Source organism: Jaculus jaculus, chromosome 3 (genome assembly GCF_020740685.1).
Source record: "Jaculus jaculus isolate mJacJac1 chromosome 3, mJacJac1.mat.Y.cur, whole genome shotgun sequence".
Lineage (NCBI taxonomy): Eukaryota > Metazoa > Chordata > Mammalia > Rodentia > Dipodidae > Jaculus > Jaculus jaculus.
The window spans coordinates 122697708-122720968 of NC_059104.1; the positions used below are offsets into that span (position 1 = coordinate 122697708).

A 23261-nucleotide genomic window follows, 5' to 3' on the forward strand; every position below is an offset into this window, starting at 1 on the left:
GCGTACTACCACGCCTGGCTTTTCTCCTTTTCTAATGTTTACTAGGATATGTGTGGCAAGAGGTACTTTTTTTTTTGGCTTTTCAAGGTAGGGTCTCTAGCCCAGGCTGGCCTGGAATTCACTATGGAGTTTCGGGTGGCCTCAAACTCACGGCAATCCTCCTACCTCTGCCCCCCCCCCCAGTACTGGGATTAAAGGTGCGTGTCACCACACTGGGCTGAAGGGAACTTTATCTCCATAACGTACCCTCAGTATTTTGTGTAGCAAAGCTTTGATCAGCATGAGCCAGGTTAGTGTCTGGCTGTGGGTTCAGCCTCATATTATTAAAGGAATGTAAGTCAGTCCTCAGTGCAGTAAAAGAACTTGCGGGTGATACATTGCAAAGGTGTTTTCCAAATGAAGACTCTGACCTCTGTTGGAAATAGGAAAAGGCTGAAATACTGTGTTCCTTTGAATAGGGACACACACATACACGTTACTTTTTTTCAAGATAGGGTCTCACTTTAGCCCAAGCTGATCTGACACTCACTCTGTAGTCTACTCTTATTTGGCATAATAGAAACGGAACCTAATTCCTCCTTCTCATCAGTATGAAAATGATTCATCTCACCCAGTACTGGGATATGAACCCAGGTCCTTGTGCTCTAGGTGTTCTACCATTGAGCTAAAATGTAGTTTAATGCATCATTTTCTTATGCAGAACAGCTAGAGTCTTTCATGAGAGCTATGATAAGGTCTCAATGTAGCTTAGGCTAGCTTTGAATCCTTGATCCTTTGTCCCCCTAAATTCTGGGGTTATAGGTATGTACATTCTTATCTGGATAATGAAATAGATTTAAATCACTTACCAGGAATGTGTGTGTAATGTGTATGCAATATTGACTGTAATAAACTAATGTACCTGGTGAAAGTCTCTGTTGTCTTGAGAAATCCCAGAGGATGAAGGTGATAAATTAAAATCCAGACGCGGTTCTAAGGGTTTAAAGAGCTGACGGTGCAAATTCGGAAAAATGTGTTCCAATTCTGGGAAATCAAAGTCAACTGTTGGAATTTTGAGAGTAAAAAGACACAGTTTTTAATTTATAGCAATGCAATTACTAATGTTTTAGGTATCTGATGGAACAAAATTCCTTTTCCTTCCCAGAATTATGACAACAGATGCTTTCAAATTAAGTAGAAATTCAGTGACTGAATTTTCTTTTGCCATTTCCATTTTTTTTTTTTTTTTTTTTTACTTTTCCAGGTAGGGTCTCACCCTAGTCCAGGATGGCCTGGAATTCACTATGTAGTCTCAGGGTGGCCTCAACCTCACAGCAATCCTCCTACCTCTGCCTCCCAAGTGCTGGGATTAAAGGCCTGGCAGGCACTTCCATTTCTTTTTTTTTTCTTTTCGAGAGTGACAGACACAGAAAGACAGATAGAGGGAGAGAGGGAATGGGCACATCAGGGCTTCCAGCCTCTGCAAACGAACTCCAGATGCGTGCGCCCCCTTGTGCATCTGGCTAACGTGGGATCTGGGGAACCGAGCCTCGAACTGGGGTCCTTAGGCTTCACAGGCAAGCGCTTAACCGCCAAGCCATCTCTCCAGCCCCACTTCCATTTCTAACAGCCCGAAGACCTTGTTCCTTAGGAATAATGGACCATATGTGAGCATTGCTTTGGTAAAAATGTTGCTGTTCTTTGGATCGGGCTACCTAATTCTCAAAAGCTTTATTTGAGAGAGAGAATATGGGTGCACCAGGGTCTTCAGCCGCTGCAAACTCCAGACGCATGTGCTACCTTGTGCATCTGGCTTACATGGGTTGTGGAGGATGAAACCTGGGTCCTTAGGCAGTGCAGGCAAGTATCTTAACATTTAAGCCAACTCTCTAGCCCCTCAACAGCTTTCTTTTATCAAAGAGTCAAGTAACTCATGCCTGGCCTCACAGGGAGGAAATGATCTAATTCTGACTTATAGCCTGGTCTCTGACTCCTGAGCTCTACTCTGCCTCAGCTATACTGAGTCAAAGAAAAGGCAGGTTTGCTCATCAATCCCCTCTTTATTTTGTTAAAGTGATTCTAGATGCACTCATAAATGCTCTGAATAGTTTTCTGTGATATAACTGTCATGCAGGCAATAAAGATATGAAGCTCTTGAGGTTGGAGAGATGGTACAGTGGTTAAGGTGGTTACCTACAAAGCCTAAAGACCTGGGTTCAGTTCCCCAGTACCCACGTAAAGCCAGATGCACAAAGTGGTATATGCTTCCGGAGTTTGTTTGCAGTGGCTGGAAGCTCTGGCACTCCCATCTCATCTCTCTTTCTCCTTGGAAATATATTTAAAAAAGTGAAGCTCAACTACTTAAAATGAAAAAGGATTAAAGGTGAAAAATTAACAATTTAGAGCAATAATTCACTTGAAATAATCTTACCCCACAAGTCCGTTTTTTCAGGTATCAGATTGGCTTCATCTCTGTACTTGTCTATAATCTGACAGTGTATATGATCAGGTGTGTATGCTTCATGGGACAACAGAGATTTATGAACATCCGAGGAGTTCTGCTCATACAGAATTTGTGCTAAAGGAACTACAGAACATAAGTTGTTTGTTCCCTTGTGTTTACTGGTGGTAGATTCTAGTTCTTGATGGTCCAGTTCTGAAAATGACCCTGAAAATCAAGTTTAATTTGCGTTAACAATGTAATATATATACACATACATACATATATATAACTTGAGGCAGGATCTCGCAGTAGCCTAAGTTGGCCTGGAATTCACTATGTAGTCTCAGGGAGGCCTCAATCACAGTGATCCTCTCTCTACCTCTGCCTCCCAAGTGCTGGCACTGAAGGCGTGCACCACCATGCCTGGCCTTTAACAATGTAATCATTTAATGGCTGGATACTTCCTTAGAAACATTTTGCACAGCAGTATGTATTAAGAGACTGGTGCAAAGTGAAATTTGACATTAGTAAATATTTCTCAAAGTACTGCTAGTGATCTACAGAGCAATGATGTGTCTTCTTAGCCATTTTCTACTCAGCACTCAGCACCAGTGCTTTCCCTGTTAGACTTAAAGAAACAAGTTTCTCCCACCCCAAATACATTGTGAAAATGCAATTAATGTTTCACCAGCTAGTGAAATGTTCACACTCATCTAGTGCTTGTCTTTAAATCTATTTATAAAGTTTAATAGTACCTGGTTCTGTAAGACTCAAATCTGTGTTTTCATGACTTAAAAAGCTGCCAGTAGAAATAGTTACTGAAGGTGACCGCTCATGAGAAATCTCCTGTGTTTTAGCCGAGATATTAAAAGGGAACTATTAGAATATTACATATCAAGGTTTAAACTATCAACCTTACCAATTAATTCTGAGCTCAGGTCAAGTGTAGAAACCTTCATAGTTACAAAGTTCAGTAGTAAAATCTTTTCATCATTGCTCAGAAATGACTAAATGAGTAACCTTTCACACATGCACACACACACACATACACACACTCAGACAACCACACATAAGACAAACACATTTTAAATTACTCTGTAGTTTTGCTTCTCAGAACAATAGAGATCATGCATCAAGAAGACTGACAAGCCTTCTGATGCTCAGATTTGGCTATTTTCATCATTGATCTACATAAGTAGGAGTAGATCTCAGAGAACACAGACTAAAAATTTTCAGCAATCCAAAGAAACTATGAAACCAGATAGCTCAAAAGTTGTGTATACACAAGGACATTACAACCTTATTATCTGGCTCCAGAGTCGGGCCCAGACATCTGTCGTCTTCCTCTGAGACAGCATAACTCAATACTGCATGATTCTCAGCAGCAGCTTCCTTGACCTTAACTAAAAAATGGATTTTGAAATTCAAAATGGGGGGAGGTAGAGGAATAGAATAAATTAGCATCAGAAGGTTCCATCCCTTGAATTCCTACAAATTGCTTTTCTATTTTGCTTCTTAAAGTTGCCTTCCAGCCAGGCATGTGCCTTTATTCCAGAGGCAGAGGTGGAAGGACTGCCATGAGTTCCAGGCCACTCTGAGACAGTGAATTCTAGGTCAGCCTAAGCTGGAGTTTGACCCTACCTCGAAAAACCAAAATAAGTAAATAAAATATATCACTTTCTGATTATACTCAGTAGGCAATAATCACCACTTTTTTTTTTCTTTTTTACCTGTAGCTGTCAATATTCCACAAATAAAAACACTTCAAAAATGAGTAGCTGAGCATGGTGGTGCACAGCTTTAATCTCAGCACATGGGAGACAGATGATGGAGGATCATTGTGAATTTGAGGCCACCTTGAGAATACAAAGTGAATTCCAAGTCAGCCTGAACTAGAGTGAGACCCTATCTAGAAAAACAATTATATATATGAGTTATAAACCTGGGAAAGACAAAACTTTGAAATGGTTTTGTGATTTAATGTGGAGAAACAAAAAGTGTTTTAAGTCAAAGATGAGTAAAATGCATGTATAATCATGAAAAACACCCATGTATAACCAGGATTCTAGTGATAGGACAAACAGTGATTTTTTTTTTTTTTTTTGGTTTTTCGAGGTAGGGTCTCCCTTTAGCTCAGGCTGACCTGGAATTCTCTATGTAGTCTCAGGGTGGCCTTGAACTCACCGTGATCCTCCTACCTCTGCCTCCTGAGTGCTGGGATTAAAGGCGTGCGCCACCACACCCAGCTAAACAGTGATTTTTTTAAGTGTGTGTGTAAGAGAATGAGCCACCACTGGCCTTTGAAATCTTGGGCTTAAGTGATATTCTTGCCCTAACTTGTGGAATTATAGTTTAATAGTACCAAATCAGGTTTTTTGTTTTTTTTTTTTAAAAAGAGGCTTCTGGGTACTAAACAAGTACTCATTTGAGCAGTACACCTAGATCAATTTTTACCACTCCCTACTTTTTAGTGCTCTCTAAACTCAAACATATATTAATAATGAATTATCATTCTCAGTTATATTTGATATCAAAAAATTATATGTTGTGCCTAACTATTAACATGACTTAAGTATCCTTTTCAAAAAAAGTTTTGTTTTTTTTAAAAATTTACATATTTTGAGAGAAAGAAAAATCGGCACACCAGGGCTTCTAGTCTTTGCAAATGAACTCCAAATGCATGTGCCGCCCTGTGCATCTGGCTTCCGTGGGTACTGGGGAATTGAACCTTGGTCCTTAAGCTTCACAGAAAGTACCTTAACTGCTAAGCCATATCTCCAGCCCCACACTCAAGTATTTTTAATTTGTGAGAAACCTGGTCAAGGCACACTCATCTGTGACACTGAAACAAAAGTGCTTTGTAAAAATAAGAACAAAATGTATGTCATCAATACCACAGTATAAGGAAGCATACAAATTAAAGGTATGTTTCTTAAATATGTAAGAAATATTTTAAAAGTGGAAAACCAACAGAGAAAAATGTGTACACCTTTACATACCCACCTGCATGCCTGTGTATAAATATGTATTCATTTATAAACAATCCTTATAGCATGGCTAATTACAGCAGAAGCAAAGGGTTGGAGAAATGGTTTAGTGTTTAAGGTGCTTGCCTCCAAAGCCTAAGGACACGAGTTTGATTCCCCAGTATCCACGTAAAGCCAGATACACACGGCAGCACATGTGTCTGGAGGTTTTTTGCAGCGGCTAGAAGCCCTGGCATGCTCATTCTGTTTCTTACTGTATTTGCCTTTTTCTCTATCACTAAATAAATAAATAAATAAAATAAAAACAGAAGCAAAACTAGCAGCAAATACTGTCTTTAAGTGCAACTTTACCCTATCTTGTTTTAATTCACTGAAAAATACTATTAGGCATAGTGGGATTATGCCTGTGAATGAACCTAAGAAGCTAAAGCAGGAAAACTGAGAGTTCTAGTCTCACATAGTCAACTTTATGAGATCCCCCACGTCATCTCTAAGTAAAGAAAAATGACATAGAAGGGACTAAACAGCAGACTTAGTGGCTAAAGAAAGGCACTTGCTTGCAAAGTCTGCAGGCTTGGATTCAATTTCTCGCCACCTATACATTTAATGCAAACCCCATCAAAATTCCAATGGCATTCTTCATGGAAAAAAAAAATACAAAAATTCATTTGGAAGCACAAAAAAGCCTTGAATAAATGAAACAATTTTGAGCAACAAAAATAAGGCTAGTGGTATCACCATACCTAATTTTAACAAAAACAGCATGGCACTGATACAAAAACAGACATGTAGACCAATGAAAGAGAATAGAAGACCAAGATCTTAGAGAAAAATGCCAAAAATACTCATTGGAGAAAAGACAGCCTCCTCAGCAAATGGTGCTGGGAAAACTGGATATGTATCTGTAGAAGGATGAAAATAGATTCTTATCTCCATGCAAAAGAATCAAGTCCAAATGGATTAAAGCCCTTAATATCAGACCCAAAACTCTGAAAGCTTAAGGAAAAAGTAGGGGAAACCCTTAAACATATTGGCATAGGCAAAGACTTTCTAAATATTACCCTAGTTGCTCAGGAAATAAAACTACAGATCAACTGCTGGGACCTCATGAAATTACAAAGATTTTGACACTGAATAGAGCAAAGAGGTAACCTACCGAATGGGAGAAAATCTTTGCCAGCTATACATCTGACAGGGTTAATATCTAGGACATACAAGGAACTCAAAAAATTAAATAATACAAAATCAAACAACCCAATTAAAAAAAAAAAGTGCTATGAGGCTGGGTGTGGTAGCACATGCCTTTAATCTCAGCACAGGGAGGCAGAGGTAGGTAGATTACTGAGTTCAAGGCCACCCTAAGACTACATAGTTAATTCCAGGTCAGCATGGGCCAGAGTGAGACCCTACCTTGAAAAACAAAACCAAAACCCAAAAAACAAAAACAAAAACAAACAAAAAAACAGGCTATGGAACTAAATAAGAGAGTTCTCAAAAGAAGAAATATTGATGACATATAAATATCTAAAAAAATGCTCACATCCCTAGTCATCAGGGAAATGCAGATTAAAACTACATTGAGATTCCATCTCACTCCTGTCAGATTGGCTACCATCATGAAAACAAATGACCATAAATGCTGTCAAGGATATGGAAAAAGAGGAACCCTTCTACACTGTTGGTGAGCATGCAATCTGGTCCAGCCATTGTGGAAATCAGTGTGGAGGTTCCTGAGACAGCTAAAAATAGATCTACCATATGATCCAGCTATACCACTCCTACACATATATCCTAAGGACTCGTCTCACTACCTTAGAGATACTTGCTCAACCATGTTTATTGCCACTCTATGCACAACAGCTGGGGAATGGAACCAGCCTAGATGTCCCTCAACTGATGAGTGTAAGATGTGGCACATTTACACAATGGAGTTCTACTCAATTCCCCACCCCCCACATAAAGCTGGACAGGCACTTGTTTGCAGTGGCAAGAGACCGTGGCATTCATTCTTTCTCCCCTACCTTCTCTCTTACACATAAATAATTAAAATATTTGAGAAAAAATGGAGCACTTGCGCAGCATATGAGACAATGGGTTTCATCCCCAGCACTGAAAACAAAGATTCACAAAAAAGTGACATGGGCTAGAGAGCTGACTCAGCAGTTGAAGTGCTTCCTTGCAAAGCCTAATGGCCTGGGTACATTTTTCTAGTATCCATGTAGGGCAAAATGCATGAAGTGGCACACGTGTCTGAAGTTTGTTTACAGGGGCTGGAGGCCCTGTTGTGCCCCCTTCAATGTGCAAATAAAATAAAATATCTTTTAAAAAATGACATATAAGAAGCTAGAGAATATAAGAAGTAGGATAAATGGAAAGAAGGCTTTGTGATCAGCTTCTAGGAGGTGGTCATCCAGGATGGAGTGAGACTTTGTAGTCATGAAGCCACCTGAGTCATCCACAGTCCTGTAAGTATGACTAAGAAGAAAGTCTTTGATTTAATTGCAATTACCATTTTCTATAACATACCACAGAGGAAAGATAAGAGTAGTTTATGGGTACTGGCAAACAGTGGAAATAGACAAGGAAGCAGTGAAACAATTATTTAGGATGTTAAAAACAGGCTAGGGAGATGGCTCAGTGGTTAAAGACATTTGCTTGCAAAGCTTGATGGGTTCAATTCCTAAAGCCAGATGCACAAAATGGTGCATGCAGCTGGAGTTCATTTGCACTGGCAGGAGGCCCTGGAGTGCCCATTCTCTCCCTAAACTCAAAGAAGAAGAAAAAAAACTAGTAAGTGGGTACCTGAAAGGTAGAAGAGAAAGGAGAAAGTGATAAAAGGGACTTTGTCCCTCATAGGAGAAGTAACATGAAATCAACACCTTAAGACACCGAAGTTTATTTGTTTTTTATTATTTTTGTTCATTTATTTGCAAAAAGAGAGAGAGAGAATGGGTGTGCCAGGGCCTCTAGCCAGTGCAAACAAATTCCAGATGCATATGCCACCTTGTGCATCTGGCTTTAGGTAGGCTTTACAGGCAAACACCTTAGCCGCTGAGCCCTCTCTCCAGCAAGTTCTGTTCAGCTGAAATTCCTGATATTCTTCAGCCAGATACAGAGAGGTAGAACAAAAAGGAAACTGTACCTATTGGTGTGATTTAGAGAATGACATATTTTACATTAAAATGTCAAAATTACAATGGAATGGAAATTATACTCTTTTTGTTTCTTTGTTTTTGAGGTTGGGTCTCACTCGAACCCAGGCTGACCTGGAACTCACTCTGTAGTCCCAGGCTTGCCTTGAATCACAGTGATCATCCTACCTCTGCCTCCCAAGTGCTGAGATTAAAGGATTAAAGGTGTGTGACATATCTGGCAGAAATTATATAGTTTTTTAAAAATTGGGGCTGGAGAGATGCTTAGTGGTTAAGGTACCTGCCTGCAAAGCCTAATGACCAGAGTTTGATTTCCCAGTACCCACATAAGGCAAGATGCACAAGGTGGCACATCTGGATGGAGTATGTTTATAGTGGTTGGAAGCCCTGACATGCCCATTTTCTCTGTCTCTCTACCTTTCCCTTTGCAAATAAATAAATAAATAATACCCCCCCCTTTTTTATTTTTTTGAGGTAGGGTCTCACTCTACCCCAGGCTGACCTGCAATTCTCTATGTAGTCTCAGGGTAGCCTCGAACTCACAGCAATCGTGTTGGGATTAAAGGCGTGTATGTAGTACCACGCCCAACATAAAAAAAATTTTTTTAAAAAACTGAGCCAGGGCTGGAGAGATGGCTTAGTGGTTAAGGTACTTGTCTGCAAAGCCAAAGGACCCATGTAAGCCAGATGCACAAGGGGGTACACGCATCTGGAGTTCGTTTGTAGTGGCTGGAGGCCCTGATGTACCCATTCTCTCCACCTGCCTATTTCTGTCTCTTTCTCTCAAATAAATAAATTAAAAAAAAATAATAAAATTCAAAAAAACTGAACCAGGTGTAGTGGTACATAGGCACATACCTTTTATCCTAGCATTTGGGAGGCTGAGGTACAAGGACTGCTATGAGTTTGTACTTTGAGGTCAGCCTGGGATAAAGCAGACCCTACCTTGAAAACTTAAAAAACAAAACAAAAATCCTGAGAATTGGCATGTTAGGGCCTCTAGCTACTCAAAACGAACTCCAAACACATATGCCTCTTTGTGTGTCTGGATTTATGTGGGTACTAGGGAATCAAACTCAGGTTATCAGGGTTTTCTGGTAAGAACCTTAACTGCTGAGCCATCTCTCCAGCTTCAGAAATTATATTCTTTATAGCCATTCCAAAGTATAATTTAAAAAGCAGGGCTGGAGAGATGGCTTAGTGGTTAAGGCACTTGCCTGCCAAGCTAAAAGACCTCGGTTCAGTTCCCCAGGACCCAAGGAAGTCAGATGCACAAGATGGCGCATGCATCTGCAGTTCATCTGCAGTACTGGAGGCCCTGACATACTCATTCTCTCTCTCTCTCTATCACTGAGCTCCATCCACAGGCTCTATCCTCACTATGTGTTAAGGACTGCACAGAACAGCAAGGTAAAAGGGCACCATAATGATTTCATTATCAACTGTTACTGATGTTACTCACCACTACAAATAATCCAACCTTTGAACCACATGTCTTTGTTCACTACAATTCCACTCACCTGCTTCAACAGATGGTTCACAACTACCAAAAGGATCCCTGGCCAGTGGGCTCACTAGAAAATTTTGTTCTCGGCTTACTGACACTCTCAAGGGGTCTCTGTCCTGACAGAAATCTGGTTTACCTAGGAGAAAAATATTTTTTAAATATTTTTATTTATTTGCAAGAAGAAAAAGAATGAATGAGAGTAGGTGTGCCAGGGTCTCTTGCTGCTGCAAATGGCATGCACCACTATGTGCATCTAGCTCCTTTTCCCTATAAATTTTTTTTAAAAAAGGTCATCTTACTGTGTTAAGCTTTAGCTAAGGTAAAATATCAATTATCCAAGTATATGTGGCTACAAAAACAGAAATTAGGTCAGAAAGGATAACTATGTAAAAAGAATAATGGAGCCAGGTATAGTGGTGTACACCTTTAATCCTAGCTAGCACTTGGGAGGCTGAGGTAGAAAGATCTCTGTGAGTTCAAGGCCAACCTGGAGCTACAGAGTGAGTTCCAGGTCAGCCTGGACTAGAGTGAGACTCTACCTAAAAAACAACAAGAAAACAATAAATAAGTGTAAGTAGTGTTATGCATAATAAGAAAAAAAATGACTGAATTTCCTCCATTATCAATTAGTTCCATAAGAAACAAAGGCACAGAAAAGATTTGCTTTGATAAATTTGATCAAGAAAATTACTGAGCTGGAGAAATGGCTTTGTGATTACTGGTGCTTGGTTGCAAAGCCTGACGGCCCAGTATTGATTTCCCAGTCCCATGTAAAGCCAGACGCTCAGAGTGGCATTAACACCTGAGGTTTGGTTGCAGTGGTGAGACCCATTTTCTTTCTGCTTGTAAATAATAAAAACACTAAAGAAAAAAAAAAAGAAGAAAATAAAATTATCTGATGATTGAAATCTAAAAACTGAAAAGTTCAAGAAGGATTACTCAGCCAGGCATGGTGGTGCACGCCTTTAATCCCAGCACTCAGAGGCAGAGAGGATCGCTGTGAGTTCAAGGCCACGCAGAGACTACAAACGAAAAGAATAATTAAACAAATATGTCTGTTCTAACTAAAAAAACCTAGGTTTTAAGCATAATTATCCTACAGCACACTCAGAAAGAGTAAAGTACTAAATGAGCAGCAAGGAAAAAAAGCAAAAAAAAAAAAAAAAGAGCTAAGTCACATCTTGACGCATGTCAAGAAGGCAGACATGACAGGAAGCAGAGGTCATGAAGTGTCACAATGTCAGCCAGCAAAGATTTCTGCCTGCAGCATGTCAGTTTTCCTCATATACAAATAAAGGAATCAGTTACCTAATGCCACATTTCTTGACTTGTTTTTTGAGTTAGTGTCTTGGTCTAGCCCAGGATGACCAGAAATTTACTATGTAGTCTCAGGTTGGCCTTGAACTCATAGCAATCCTCTCACTTCTGCCTCCAGAGTGCTGGGATTAAAAGCATGTGCCACCATGCCCAGCTTTTCAGTCCTAACTTTAAATATTGCTTATGTAAATCAGGTTCTTCCTGTCACAGGTACTCATTCCTTTCACAAGTACTCAAAGACTAAATATCTGATAAATAATCTTACCAACCTGAAGAAAGCTGGGAAATTAACAAAAAATCTTTTATCTTAATTACATTATTTACCTGGTGTAGAAGTTTTGCCACTTGCTGGTGATTCCACTTCTTGTATAGTACTAAGTTCATGTTGGTTTAAGTCCAAACCACATATCACTTTGGCTACAGGTGGCTTTGAGACTTTTGTGCCCAGTGCTTTGTCCAGATGCTCACCTATTGGATCAAGGACAACGTTGAATACAATAACAGCCCATGAGCACTGTAAGGCATTTCTCCACCAGCAGGTTGCAGGGATGGGAAAAAGGAGCACTTGCAGGATGGTTATAATATAATGAGGAGTGATCATCTTACCATGCTCGACACTAACATCTTCTGAAAGCAGCTGATTACCATCAGAGCTGTTCCTATCTGCAAGACCAATGCTCTCCTCATCACTTCTAGCTAGGTCTGGTATGTGAGGAAGCCATTCTCTGAGCTGATCTATCATCTGCATTTTAAAGTCACTTTCATCTGTGGGCTTGCTTGCCTGAAAAAGTGGACAGAAAAAGGAGAATTGATGCATGATGAGGGCTCATGCAAATAATTCATTAGATAGATGACTTAGTGGTTAAGACACTTGTCTGTGAAGCCTAAGGACCCAGATTTGATTCCCCAGGACCCATGTAAGCCAGATGCACAAGGTGACACATACATCTGGAGTTCATTTGCAGTGGCTAGAGACCCTGGCATGCCCATTCTCTCTCTCTCTCTGCTTCTTTCTCTCTCTTCAATAAGTAAAATATTTCAAAAATATTTGTCATTTATTTGAGAGACAAAGAGGCACAGAGAGAGAGAGAGAGAAAAAAAAAAAAAAGGCATGACAGGGCCTCCTGCCACTGAAAACCCACTCCAGACACATGTGCCACTTTGTGCTTCTGGCTTTAGGTGAGTGTTGGGGAATCAATTTTGGCTGCCAGGTTTTGCAAGCACTGAAGTACCTTTAACCACTGAGCCACCTCTCCAGCTCCTTACATCTCATTTTTATGTTAGAACTCACATCAATACAATTTTCTCCATGTCTGTAAACTGAAGTTTCCAGGGGGGAAAAGGGCATACTTATTCTGAATACTCTACAAGGCTGACTGACTGCACTTCATGATTGTGAAGTTGGAAGACTCAGAACCAAATTATCTTGTGTTCTCTTCAGTCCCTTTAATAACCAGTTTTTGCCCAACTGACCTAATACCATTCTGGCTATTGGGTAAAACCTCTGGGAATGTATTCTTAGCAGAGCCCCGGTTTCCTGTCACCAGATGTCATCTGTAATCTACAGCAGTGCCCCTTCCCTTTTGCTGAATTCCCAGCATTGTATTTGGAAAATGTCTTGGTTTCTGATGTTCTCAGTGCTATGACTGTAGTAGTCCATGGAAGCACTTCTACAGTGGGACATGTTACTAAGGGCCACCTGAAGCCCTGTTTGCAGGCTACTGCCCCCACGTTTGCTTCAGAATGAACAATCTTACTCCCTTGCAGGTGAGAACTGCATTTTGTGTTGACAGATCAAAACCTTGAAAGGATGATATTCCCAATGGAAAGTATAAGCAGGTAAGCCCTGGACCTGAAACCAAGCTTCCTCTGTACCTCTCAGTAAGAGATTATACTTGAGGGCACCTGTCTGCTTTTCTTTCCCTTGAAATCCTGGAGTCCCTGAAACACTCAGAAGCTGCAGAGTGCTGTTTACACTAACTAATGAATTTAAGAAATGGTCTTCTTGTTGGGCATGGCCACCACTTTAATCCCAGGACTGGGGTCAGCAGAGGTAAGGGATCATTATGAGTTTGAGAATAGCCTGAGACTACATAGTCTAAATTCCAGGTCAGCCTGGGCTGAGGCAAAACCCTACCTCAAAAAAACAAAGGAGGGCTGGAGAGATGGCTTAGCGGTTAAGCGCTTGCCTGTGAAGCCTAAGGACCCGGTTCGAGGCTCGGTTCCCCAGGTCCCACGTTAGCCAGATGCACAAGGGGGCGCATGCGTCTGGAGTTCGTTTGCAGAGGCTGGAAGCCCTGGCGTGCCCATTCTCTCTCTCTCCCTCTATCTGTCTTTCTCTCTGTGTCTGTCTCTCTCAAGTAAATAAATAAATAAAAATTAAAAAAAGAAAACAACAACAACAACAAAGGAGTCCTGGAGAGATGGCTTAGCAAGTTAAGGTGCTTGCCTGTGAAGCCTAAGGATCCAGGTTTGATTCTCCAGGTCCCATGTAAGCCAGATGCACAAGGTGGTACATGCTTCTTGAGTTTGTTTGCAGTGGCTAGAGGCCCTGGCATGCCCATTCTCTCCCTCTCTGTGTCTCAAATAATTAACTGTTGGGGGGGGGGGGACAAAAACAAAAACACCAAAGGAAGAGTCTTCTAAAATAAAACGGATAAGACGGGCGTGGTGGCACATGCCTTTAATCCCAGCACTTGGGAGGCAGAGGTAGGAGGACTGCCATGAGTTCAATGACACCCTGAGACTTCATAGTGGGTTCCAGGTCAGCCTGGGTTACAGTGAAACCCTACATCGAAAAATAAAAATAGGGCTGGAGAGATGGCTTAGTGGTTGAGCACTTGCCTGAGAAGCCTAAGGACCCCAGTTCGAGGCTCGATTCTCCAGGACCCATGTAAGCCAGGTGTACAAGGTGGTGCAGGCATCTGGAGTTAATTTGCAGTGGCTGGAGGCCCTGGCACACCCAGTCTTTTTCTGCCTGTCGCTCTCAAATAATTAACATGCTGGGCGTGGTGGCACACGCCTTTAATCCCAGCACTTGAGAGGCAGAGGTAGGAGGATCACCATGAGTTCGAGGTCACCCTGAGACTACATAGTGAATTCCAGATCAGTCTGGGCTAGAGTGAGACCCTACCTTGAAAAAACAAACAAAAACAATTAACAAATAAATAAATAAATAAAATGGATATATTTATATGTACAAGAATGCACTCTTGTCTCCCATGTGGAGAATTGTGAACATCTGAATGACCATGCCAGTCTTCTCAATAATTCAGATGCAAGCAACAGAGATCCAGGCCCCAGCCTACAAATCATGCCAGCTTTATCATGTCAATGGAAAAGAGGGACTATTTTTTTTCTTTTTGAGGTATGGTGTCACTCTGCCCAGGCTGACCTGGAATTCACTCTGTAGTGTCAGGATGGCCTTGAATTCTTGGCAATTGTCCTACCTCTGCCTCCCCAGTGCTTTTCTTAAAGGCATGTGCCACCATGCCTGCTTTTTTTTTTTTTTTTTTTTTTTTAAGGTAAGGTCATGCTCTAGTACAGGCTGACCTAGAATTCATTGTCATCTCAGGGTGACCTTGAACTCACATCGATCCACCTACTTCTGCCTCCTAAGTGCTGGGATCAAAGGTGTGTGCCACCACGCATAGCTGAAGAGTACTAACTTTGATTTGTAAGTAAATGTCAACTGTATAAGGTCTGCTATGGCACAATTTTTTTTGTTTCTTTTTATTTATTTATTTGAGAGCAACAGACACAGAGAGAAAGAGGCACACAGACAGAGAGAGAGAGAATGGGCGCGCCAGGGCCTCCAGCCATTGCAAATGAACTCCAGATGCGTGCGCCCCCTTGTGCATCTGGGTAAAGTGGGTCCTGGGGAATCGAGCCTCGAACCGGGGTCCTTATGCTTCACAGGCAAGAGCTTCACCGCTAAGCCATCTCTCCAGCCCGGCACAAATAATTTTGTTAATGATTTACCTTTACAATTTCAATCTATAGTCAACTTACTCCAGATAAGAATCTATATTCTGTAATGGTGAGTGCACTTAAATTTAGTTAGCTTTCAAGTAACCATTATCTCAAAGTCCATTTGAATTAGCTCAGTTTTTGTTTTTACACTGTTAAAGATAGAAAATGAAAACATAGTTAATGCAAATCATTCCCAGAAACAAAAGAAAAAAACCACTGGAAGTAGGATTAAACTCAATCAGGTTTAAACCTCTATTTAATTCCTCTATGTTTGAGAACATACCTTACTACCATTGAAGAAGTCCTTCAAAGTTTCTTGATGTTTTTGGATCTGCTGCTGCAGTGCTGTTTGCCTCTGTTTAAGTAATTCTTCTTGGGCCTTTTGGCTAGAATGCAGAACTTCTCTTTGTAGATCTAACTGCTTCTGAAGACTTACATTTTCTTGCTGAGTTAAGACAGGCTGGGAAAACCTCAAGCATCTATCTTGAAGTCTTGGGATCACAGAATCACTTGAGAGAGCTGTATGCGCATTTTTAGATGGGCCCAATTCACAAATGTTTTTAGGCTTAGCTTCTGCAAAAGGTAGTGGAATGAATGAATGCTCTATTTCCTTCGACAGGCACAAAGAAGAGAGAACATGCTCATCTGATTCACTTTTCATCTTTTGTTTGTTTAAAAGCAGTTCCTGGGATTTCTCCCTAGGAAATACTTCCTCCCTTCCTAAGTCCAACTGCAGTGTCAGGTGATCATGCTGAGGCAGAAGAGGTTGTGAAAAGGTCAAAATCCTGCCTTGTGCCCTTAGGATGCCAGGATCACCACTTTTGGCAGGCAAAGATTTTTGGGTTCCTTCAGAGTTGGCTACCTGAGATGAGAAGGGGATGGAGCTGCTTTGCTCAGATAATACCCTTTGCTCCAATTTAGTTAATCTTTGCAAAAGCAGTTCCTCTTGGATTTCCTGGCCAGACCTAATGGATTTCCGTTGTATATCTAACTGTTGTTGAAGTGCCTTTAAATAACCAAGATGAGGTGGGATAAAATGCCTAGAAGATACATCTTCCTCAAGTTTACACTGCCTGGATAACAGAAACTCTTTCTGGATTTTCTCTGTGCAAGGAAAGGGATTTGTCTGTGCATGCAAGTGTTCTTGCAGTGCACTCAGGTTACCTTGTTGAGGTAAATCAGTATGTGGTAAGTCCAATGCACTGTCAGGCAAAACCAGCATCTCAGAATGTCTTGAGGAGATTGTATTATCACTGGTAGTTGAACTAAAAGTTTTTTTTTCAGATTCAGGAAGTGGTGAAGAAGGAAATGAATGCTCAGCTGCTGAAGGTGAAGATACACCAACCTGCTCCGGGGACGTCTTCCCTCTCCACCCTTTTCGTTTTTGTGAAAGTGCTTCTTCATGAGCTTCCCATCTAGTCTGAGTGATGACTTCCCTCTGTGTAGCTAGCTGTTCTTGAAGGGCCTTTAGATTGTCTTGCTGAGGCTGAATAAGTTGGGATATCTTTAAAAGCCTATCCTGTAGCTCTGGAATCTGAAGATGGCTTGAAGTTATTTTACTGTCACTCTCTGTTGAAAGTTCCTGTCTTGTACCAGAGCCAACAGAAGGCAATGACATATAAGAAGGCTGTCCTAATTGGGGTGTCAATGAAAAACCAGTCTGTTTAGAAGATATATTTTCTTGGGTTTGCTGGCTAACTTGAATGACCTCTCTTTCTGTGTCTAGCCATTCTTGCTGTTGCCCCAAATTATCTTGTAGAGGAAGTATATGCTGGGAAAATCTAAGAAGTCTTTCCCGAAATCTTGGAATCTTAGAATGGCTCGAGGGACCCGTACTGTCACTCTTGATTGACATAAACTCCTGGAACCTTTCTGATTCATCTACCTGGAATGGTGAAGAAGAGGTGCTAGTCTGCTCACTTTGTTTGTGGATAAATTCCCGAGTCTCTTCTCCAGCATCAGGTGTTACCTCCTGCATGTCTAACTGTTCCTGAAGTACTGCCAAATTTTCTTCTTTTGGTGGGCTGTGCTGTGGGGAGAGAAGAGATGTATCCTGAAGTGTTGGGATGATCAAATGACCAGAGGGAATTATATTCTCCTTCTCAGATGAATACAGTTTCTGAAATCTAGACTCAGCTTCCATAGCTGTGTGCAAGGAAACTGATTTCTGGGAAACCAATGATGAGAACGAAGAACTCACCGGCCCAGACATACTGCCTCCCAAATCCTTTTGTCTCTGTAAAAGGAGTTCCACTTGAGCATTATGTCTGGCCTGAAGTGTATCCTCCTGTGAAGTGAGCTGGTGCTGCAGTAGCTTCAAACTATCACGTAGAGGTAGGAATTGCTGTAGGAAACTTGAAGACCCATCCTGAGATCTTGGGATTTCAGACTGGCTTGAGAGAAGCCCTTTCTCACTCTTAGGTAAATGCTGCTCCTGGATGTTCCTAGATTTATGATCAGCAAATGGTAGTGAAGTAAATGGATGCAGAACTACTTGATGAGGCCCAGTCTGTTCAGCCCCAATCCTTCCATCCAGTTCACTCTCTTTACATGTAAACAAGACTTCCTGGGCTTCTCGTCTGGCCTGAAGATTATCTCTCTGCATATTGGATTGTTCTTGGAGAAATTTTAAATTATTTTGCTGTAATAAGATAGGTTCTGGAACCCCCCTGAACTCATCCACATCGCCCAAGGATGCAGCAGTAATGTTTCTGGCAGGAGATTCCTGGATTCTTCTTGGTCCACCCTTGACAGGTGGCAGTGAAACAAATGACTCTCCAGCTGCCACTGGGAGCAAAGTGGAGAGGCCATTTTGCTCTTCAAGTTTTTGCTGTTTGCACAGAAGCAACTGTTCCTGAGCTTCCTGTCTTGCCTGAAGAATTTCCTTCTGTAGTTCTAACTGTTCTTGGAGAGCCTTCAAATTGCCTTGCTGGGCTGTGATAGTCTCCGAGGATACCACAGGCTGACCATGCACTTGACTCAGTACAGTTTGGTTTATAGAAACTGCACTTTTGCTTATGTTTGAAAAAGGTTCCTGAGTTTTTCCAGATTCGCCTTTAACAGGGAGACAAGTAAAAGAATGCTCAGGTACCAGTGGTAGGAATGAAGAAAGTTCATTTGGCTTAGAAAACAAATTTTCACTATTTACTGACAATATTTGTTGAGAATCTAAACTTTGAAAAGTTGTTACCCTAAATGTTTCAGGCATTTTTCTAGCATCCTGTAATGTTTGTGGCCTATCAAAAGACAAAGCTCTCGAAAGTATGTGAGAATCTTTAGGGATCAATTTATAGTCTCTCTGCTGTGTTTCCAACTGGAATTGCCGTAGGTGATCTTGAGACTCCAAACGCTGCTTAGCTAACACATCCAAAGTGTTTAATGTTTCTGCCGTTTCTGCTTGTTTCTGGGAAAAGTGATATTGTCTTGGCTCCTGAATATTGCCTTGTTCCCCTCTGGGAATTTGTATGGGTTTCATAGGTGGATATTTGTTAGGACTTAACTTGAGTCTCTGGCTCTGATCCCTATGCTCTGATGTAGTCAATTTTTCAGATTTCCATGGTGGTACTGATATAACAGAATCAGATACCAATGATGTGGCTGACATGGATGGATATCTTCTTTTTAGTATAGTCTGATACTCAAGTAATCGTTTTCTGGCAGTTTCAACAGACTGCCTATGTAACCTATCAAAAATAAGAATAAAGCCTGAGCCAGAGTGAGACCCTACCTCGAAAAACCAAAAAAAAATAAAAAACAAAATAAAAAACAAGAATAAAAATAATATTACTATTTATTAATGAAAAACACACACACAAACAACAACAAAACCCCCAAAAACAAAAGGCTGGGGATATAGCTTAGTGGATTAATTGCATGCTCTACCAACATGAGAACTAAAGCTCAGATGCTCAGTGCCTACTAACTGCAGGGTGAGCATGGTGGCTTCTCTGTAACCCCAGTACTTGGGAGGTGAAGATATGGGATCCTTGGATAAAGTGGAAAGCTAGAGTACCCGAATGGGTGAGCTCTGAGTTCAAGTGAGAGACCGTGCTGCAGTAAATAAAATGGAGAAGATGGATGACAACAACTTTTGGCATCCACATGCCCATGCACATGTACACATACATGCATGAACACACATACAACATGCTTCACATTATCAAATATTTATATATCACACTCAAACAGAAATCTAGGGTTGACCATATTCACAGTGGAAAAGGAATATTCTCCTACTGCTCTTGAAGAAAGTGCCAAACCAAGTTCTAAAGGAGTTCCAGTTAGATCTTCATATAAATCAAATAATCCCAAAGGTGCAATACATCGTTGTATAGAAATTATACCCCAGCTGATACCTGTTTTGTTGTAAAAGTTGTTGCTGATAGTTACGAATCATCTGCCTATGACTGTGTTCATCAGAAATGATGTCACACGATGCTGGAGCAACCTAAACAAGGATAATATAATTAAAACATATTCAGAAATATATATATATATATATATATATATATATATATATATATATATATATATATATATATATATATATATTTGGTTTTTTGAGGTAGGGTTTCACTCTAGCCCAGGCTGGCCTGGAATTCACTATGGAGTCTCAGGGTGGCCTCGAACTCATGGCAGTCCTCCTACCTCTGCCTCCTGAGTGCTGGGATTAAAGGCATGTGCCACTACACCCAGCAGAAATAAATATTTTATTTTATTTTATTTTATTTTATTTATTTATTTATTTTGGTTTTTCGAGGTAGGGTCTCACTCTGGCTCAGGCTGACCTGGAATTCACTATGTAGTCTCAGGGTGGCCTCGAACTCTCGGCAATGATCCTCCTACCTCTGCCTCCCAAGTGCTGGGATTAAAGGCATGCGCCACCACACCCGGCAGAGATAAATATTTTATATAAACAAACAAAACAAAGCTTGTGTAGTTGTGTTTTTTTTTTTTTTTTGTTTGTTTTTTTTTTGTTTCTAGACCTAGGGTCTCAATCTAGCTTAGGCTGACCTGGAACTCACTATGTAGTCTCAGGGTGGCCTCGAACTCACGATGATCCTCCTACCTCTGCCTTCCAAGTGCTGGGATGAAAGGTGTGCGCCACCATGCCCGACTTCATTTTTTGTTGTTTGGTTTTTTTTTGAGGTAGGGTCTTGCTATAACACAGGTTGACCTGGAATTCACTATGTAGTCTCAGTGTGGCCTCAGACTCTTGGTAGTCCTATCTCTGCCTCCTGAGTGCTGGAATTAAAGGTGTGTGCCACCACGTCCAGCTTAGTTGTTCATTTCTTAGCAAGCACCTTTAATCAGTGAGCGGTCTCCCTAGCCTTTACATTTCTATATAGCTTTTCTTTTTGTTGGCAAAGGCAGGAAATTCCATAAGAATTATGAAATGAAGTAATTTACTGTTCTCCTTCAGTACTCAGTAAATGCAAAAGCTCCAGTACACATAAACAAATTAGTTACAACTACTGTGGCTCAGTACATGGATGGATCAAAGAATGATGTTAGGTTACTGCAAAATTAAATACTATGATTGCTCACGTTTTCTTGCCCTCACTGACTTATGTAGGGATGAAATTCCTGCATCGTACCTCAGTCTGTTGAGTTTTCTCTCTTTTTTCTTCTTCCAGCTGAGCCCTGAAGCAATCAGTTTCTAATCTTAATTTCTGTTGTTCAATTTGTTCAAGTAATTCCAATTGCTTTTGCTTCTGCTCTTCTATCTCCATTATCTAGATAATAAAAATCCTATTGCTCTATTAACAACAAACTCATACAAAAGTTCACATGCATGGCAATGAAAAGACATATGTGGAGAGATGGCTTAGCAGTTAAGGCACTTGCCCACAAAGCCAAATGACTTTGGTTCAATTCCCCAGGACCCACATAAGCCAGATACATAAGGTAGTGCATGCATCTGGAGTTTGTTTGCAATGGCTGAAAGCCCTGACGTGCCCATCCTGTCTCTGTTCTGTCTCTGTCTTTACCTCTCTCTCTCAAATAAATAAATAAAATTTTTTTTTAAAGACACATGTGATGTTCTATCTACATTATTGGTGCTACCAAAGGGTGGATAGGAGAGCTGGGAGAAAAGGAAGGATAAGTAGTATAAAGAAGACACACAGTGAGGGTCAACTGAGTAATGAAAGCAGAGACAAAATACATGTTATTAGCCAAGTATTTGTGTAAGACAAAGCAGAAAAACATAGTATTAAGACAAACTAAATTGGTAAGCAAAATTATAGCACACAGAAGAAACCTTTAAAAATACATCTCAAGGGCTGGGGAGATGGCTCAATGGTAAAAGAGAACTGCTTGCAAAGCTTGCAAAGTTCAATTTCCCAGTACCCACATAAATATAGATGTACAAAATGACACATGCACCTGGAGCTCCTCTGCAATGGCAAGAGGCCCTGGAGTACCCACATACTCTCTCTGCTTACAATAAATAAAAAATATCTTTAAAAAAAAAACAAGTTACCTGTTTGTGCCTTGCTGACATTCTAATTCTGGCAGCTTCTTCTTGAGGATGGAGCAGAACTGAACTCTGAGCAACAGCTGTGACAGGTGGAGTTTCATTGACTGCTACAAGAACCCCAAAACAGAAATTCATTGCAGTATTTCACAATTTTGACCCCTTTTCTATTCATTCATTCTATGTAATTTTAAAGGAAAAAGATGTAAAGAGTAAAACAAATTTAATCTGAGGATGTGATAAAAAGAAATACCTTGTTCCTTTCCAGAGTATGCTTGGCAAGGAAGTTGTTTATCTTCACTACTAAGAGGTCCAGACTCAATTGTCAGTATGTCACTTCCCATGACTGTAACAGACACCACTGTTATTATGATCCTGTCATCACTGTCAAGTGTAAAGGGAGCAGAGCAAAAACAAAAATCTGCATTCATATCAACCATTCAACCTTGGTCCACCTGAGGTGGACCACCCACTGAATACCTGCTCACCTTCCTGATGGCCATATATATTATCCATCAAACACAAGCACAATATAATCACAAAGATAAAAGATGAAATTGTGTAAAGGAAAGAACTGATTAAAGTATACTTGACAGGCTTTACCACTGGAAAAGCATAAGGACAATAAGCAAGGTGACAAAATTAAAGAGGAGCTAAAGAAATATCAGTGTATCTTCAATATATTAAGAGTCCAGGGTTCTTATTTTAAGATTTGTAACGCAGTTTAACCTAGTCATATTTGAGTAGTCAGATACTGTGCATAGAGTACTTACTCAATCATCTATGACGAGTTTACATGATAGATGCTAGGGACACTGTGGTGAATGAAGAGGCCTAAAGTAGGTTTTAAGGATGAATGAGGGACAGAAGCATTAAGCATGCAGAATTAGAAATTTATGAAGGAAAGTTAGGCATGGTGGCACACGCCTTTATTACTGTCATTTTTTTTTTTTTTTTGAGAGAGAGAGAGAAAATGGGAACACTAAAGCCTTTCAGCCACTGTTAACGAAATCTAGATGTATGCTCTCCCTTGTGAGCATGTGCAACATTGCACACTTGCATCACTATGTTTGACTATGTGGGACCTGGAGATTCAAACATGCATTCTTAGGCTTCACAAGCAATCACCTTAACTGCTAAGCTATCTCTCCAGCCCAGCACATACCTTTAATACCAGCATTTGGGAAGCAAAGGTAGGACGAATGCCCTGAGTTTAAGGCTACCCTGAGACTACATAGTGAATTCTGGGTCAGCTTGGGATAGAGTGAGACACTACCTCAAAAAGCCAAAAAAAGAAAAAATAAGTTATGATAGGAAAACAAAGAGCTATACTACAGATTGTAATAAAGACAATATTAGGTTAGTGTGTTGGTGTGATTTCTGAATATGACCTTTCAGACTAAAAAGGGAGAATCCTAGGGGGACA

At 40.6% G+C, this 23261-nt stretch overlaps 1 protein-coding gene and 2 non-coding genes across 10 annotated transcripts in view; all 3 read right to left on the bottom strand.

The window, feature by feature from the left end:
• The window catches only part of Cep295 (centrosomal protein 295), a 55819-nt gene that overhangs the window by 2111 nt on the left and 30447 nt on the right, over window positions 1-23261 (bottom strand). For 3 of the 8 annotated variants that reach the window (XM_045146174.1, XM_045146170.1, XM_045146169.1), the window contains 13 exons: window positions 22089-22181; window positions 21842-21945; window positions 20955-21092; window positions 19713-19804; window positions 15641-19040; window positions 11992-12166; window positions 11710-11853; window positions 10082-10204; window positions 3722-3825; window positions 3178-3268; window positions 2411-2647; window positions 902-1041; window positions 247-412 (listed from right to left, as the gene is read on the bottom strand). In XM_045146174.1, the coding sequence (XP_045002109.1) occupies window positions 247-412; window positions 902-1041; window positions 2411-2647; window positions 3178-3268; window positions 3722-3825; window positions 10082-10204; window positions 11710-11853; window positions 11992-12166; window positions 15641-19040; window positions 19713-19804; window positions 20955-21092; window positions 21842-21945; window positions 22089-22181 (5007 nt within the window). Of the gene's footprint in view, window positions 1-246; window positions 413-901; window positions 1042-2410; window positions 2648-3177; window positions 3269-3721; window positions 3826-10081; window positions 10205-11709; window positions 11854-11991; window positions 12167-15640; window positions 19041-19712; window positions 19805-20954; window positions 21093-21841; window positions 21946-22088; window positions 22220-23261 lie in introns of all 8 variants that reach the window. The other 5 variants (XM_045146176.1, XM_045146171.1, XM_045146175.1 and 2 more) reach the window with 4 other exon arrangements.
• On the bottom strand, window positions 3352-3421 carry LOC123459965. The gene has a single exon (XR_006636696.1). It is a non-coding gene; the product is annotated as a small nucleolar RNA U2-30 (small nucleolar RNA).
• LOC123459966 lies at window positions 3531-3610 on the bottom strand. The gene has a single exon (XR_006636697.1). It is a non-coding gene; the product is annotated as a small nucleolar RNA U2-19 (small nucleolar RNA).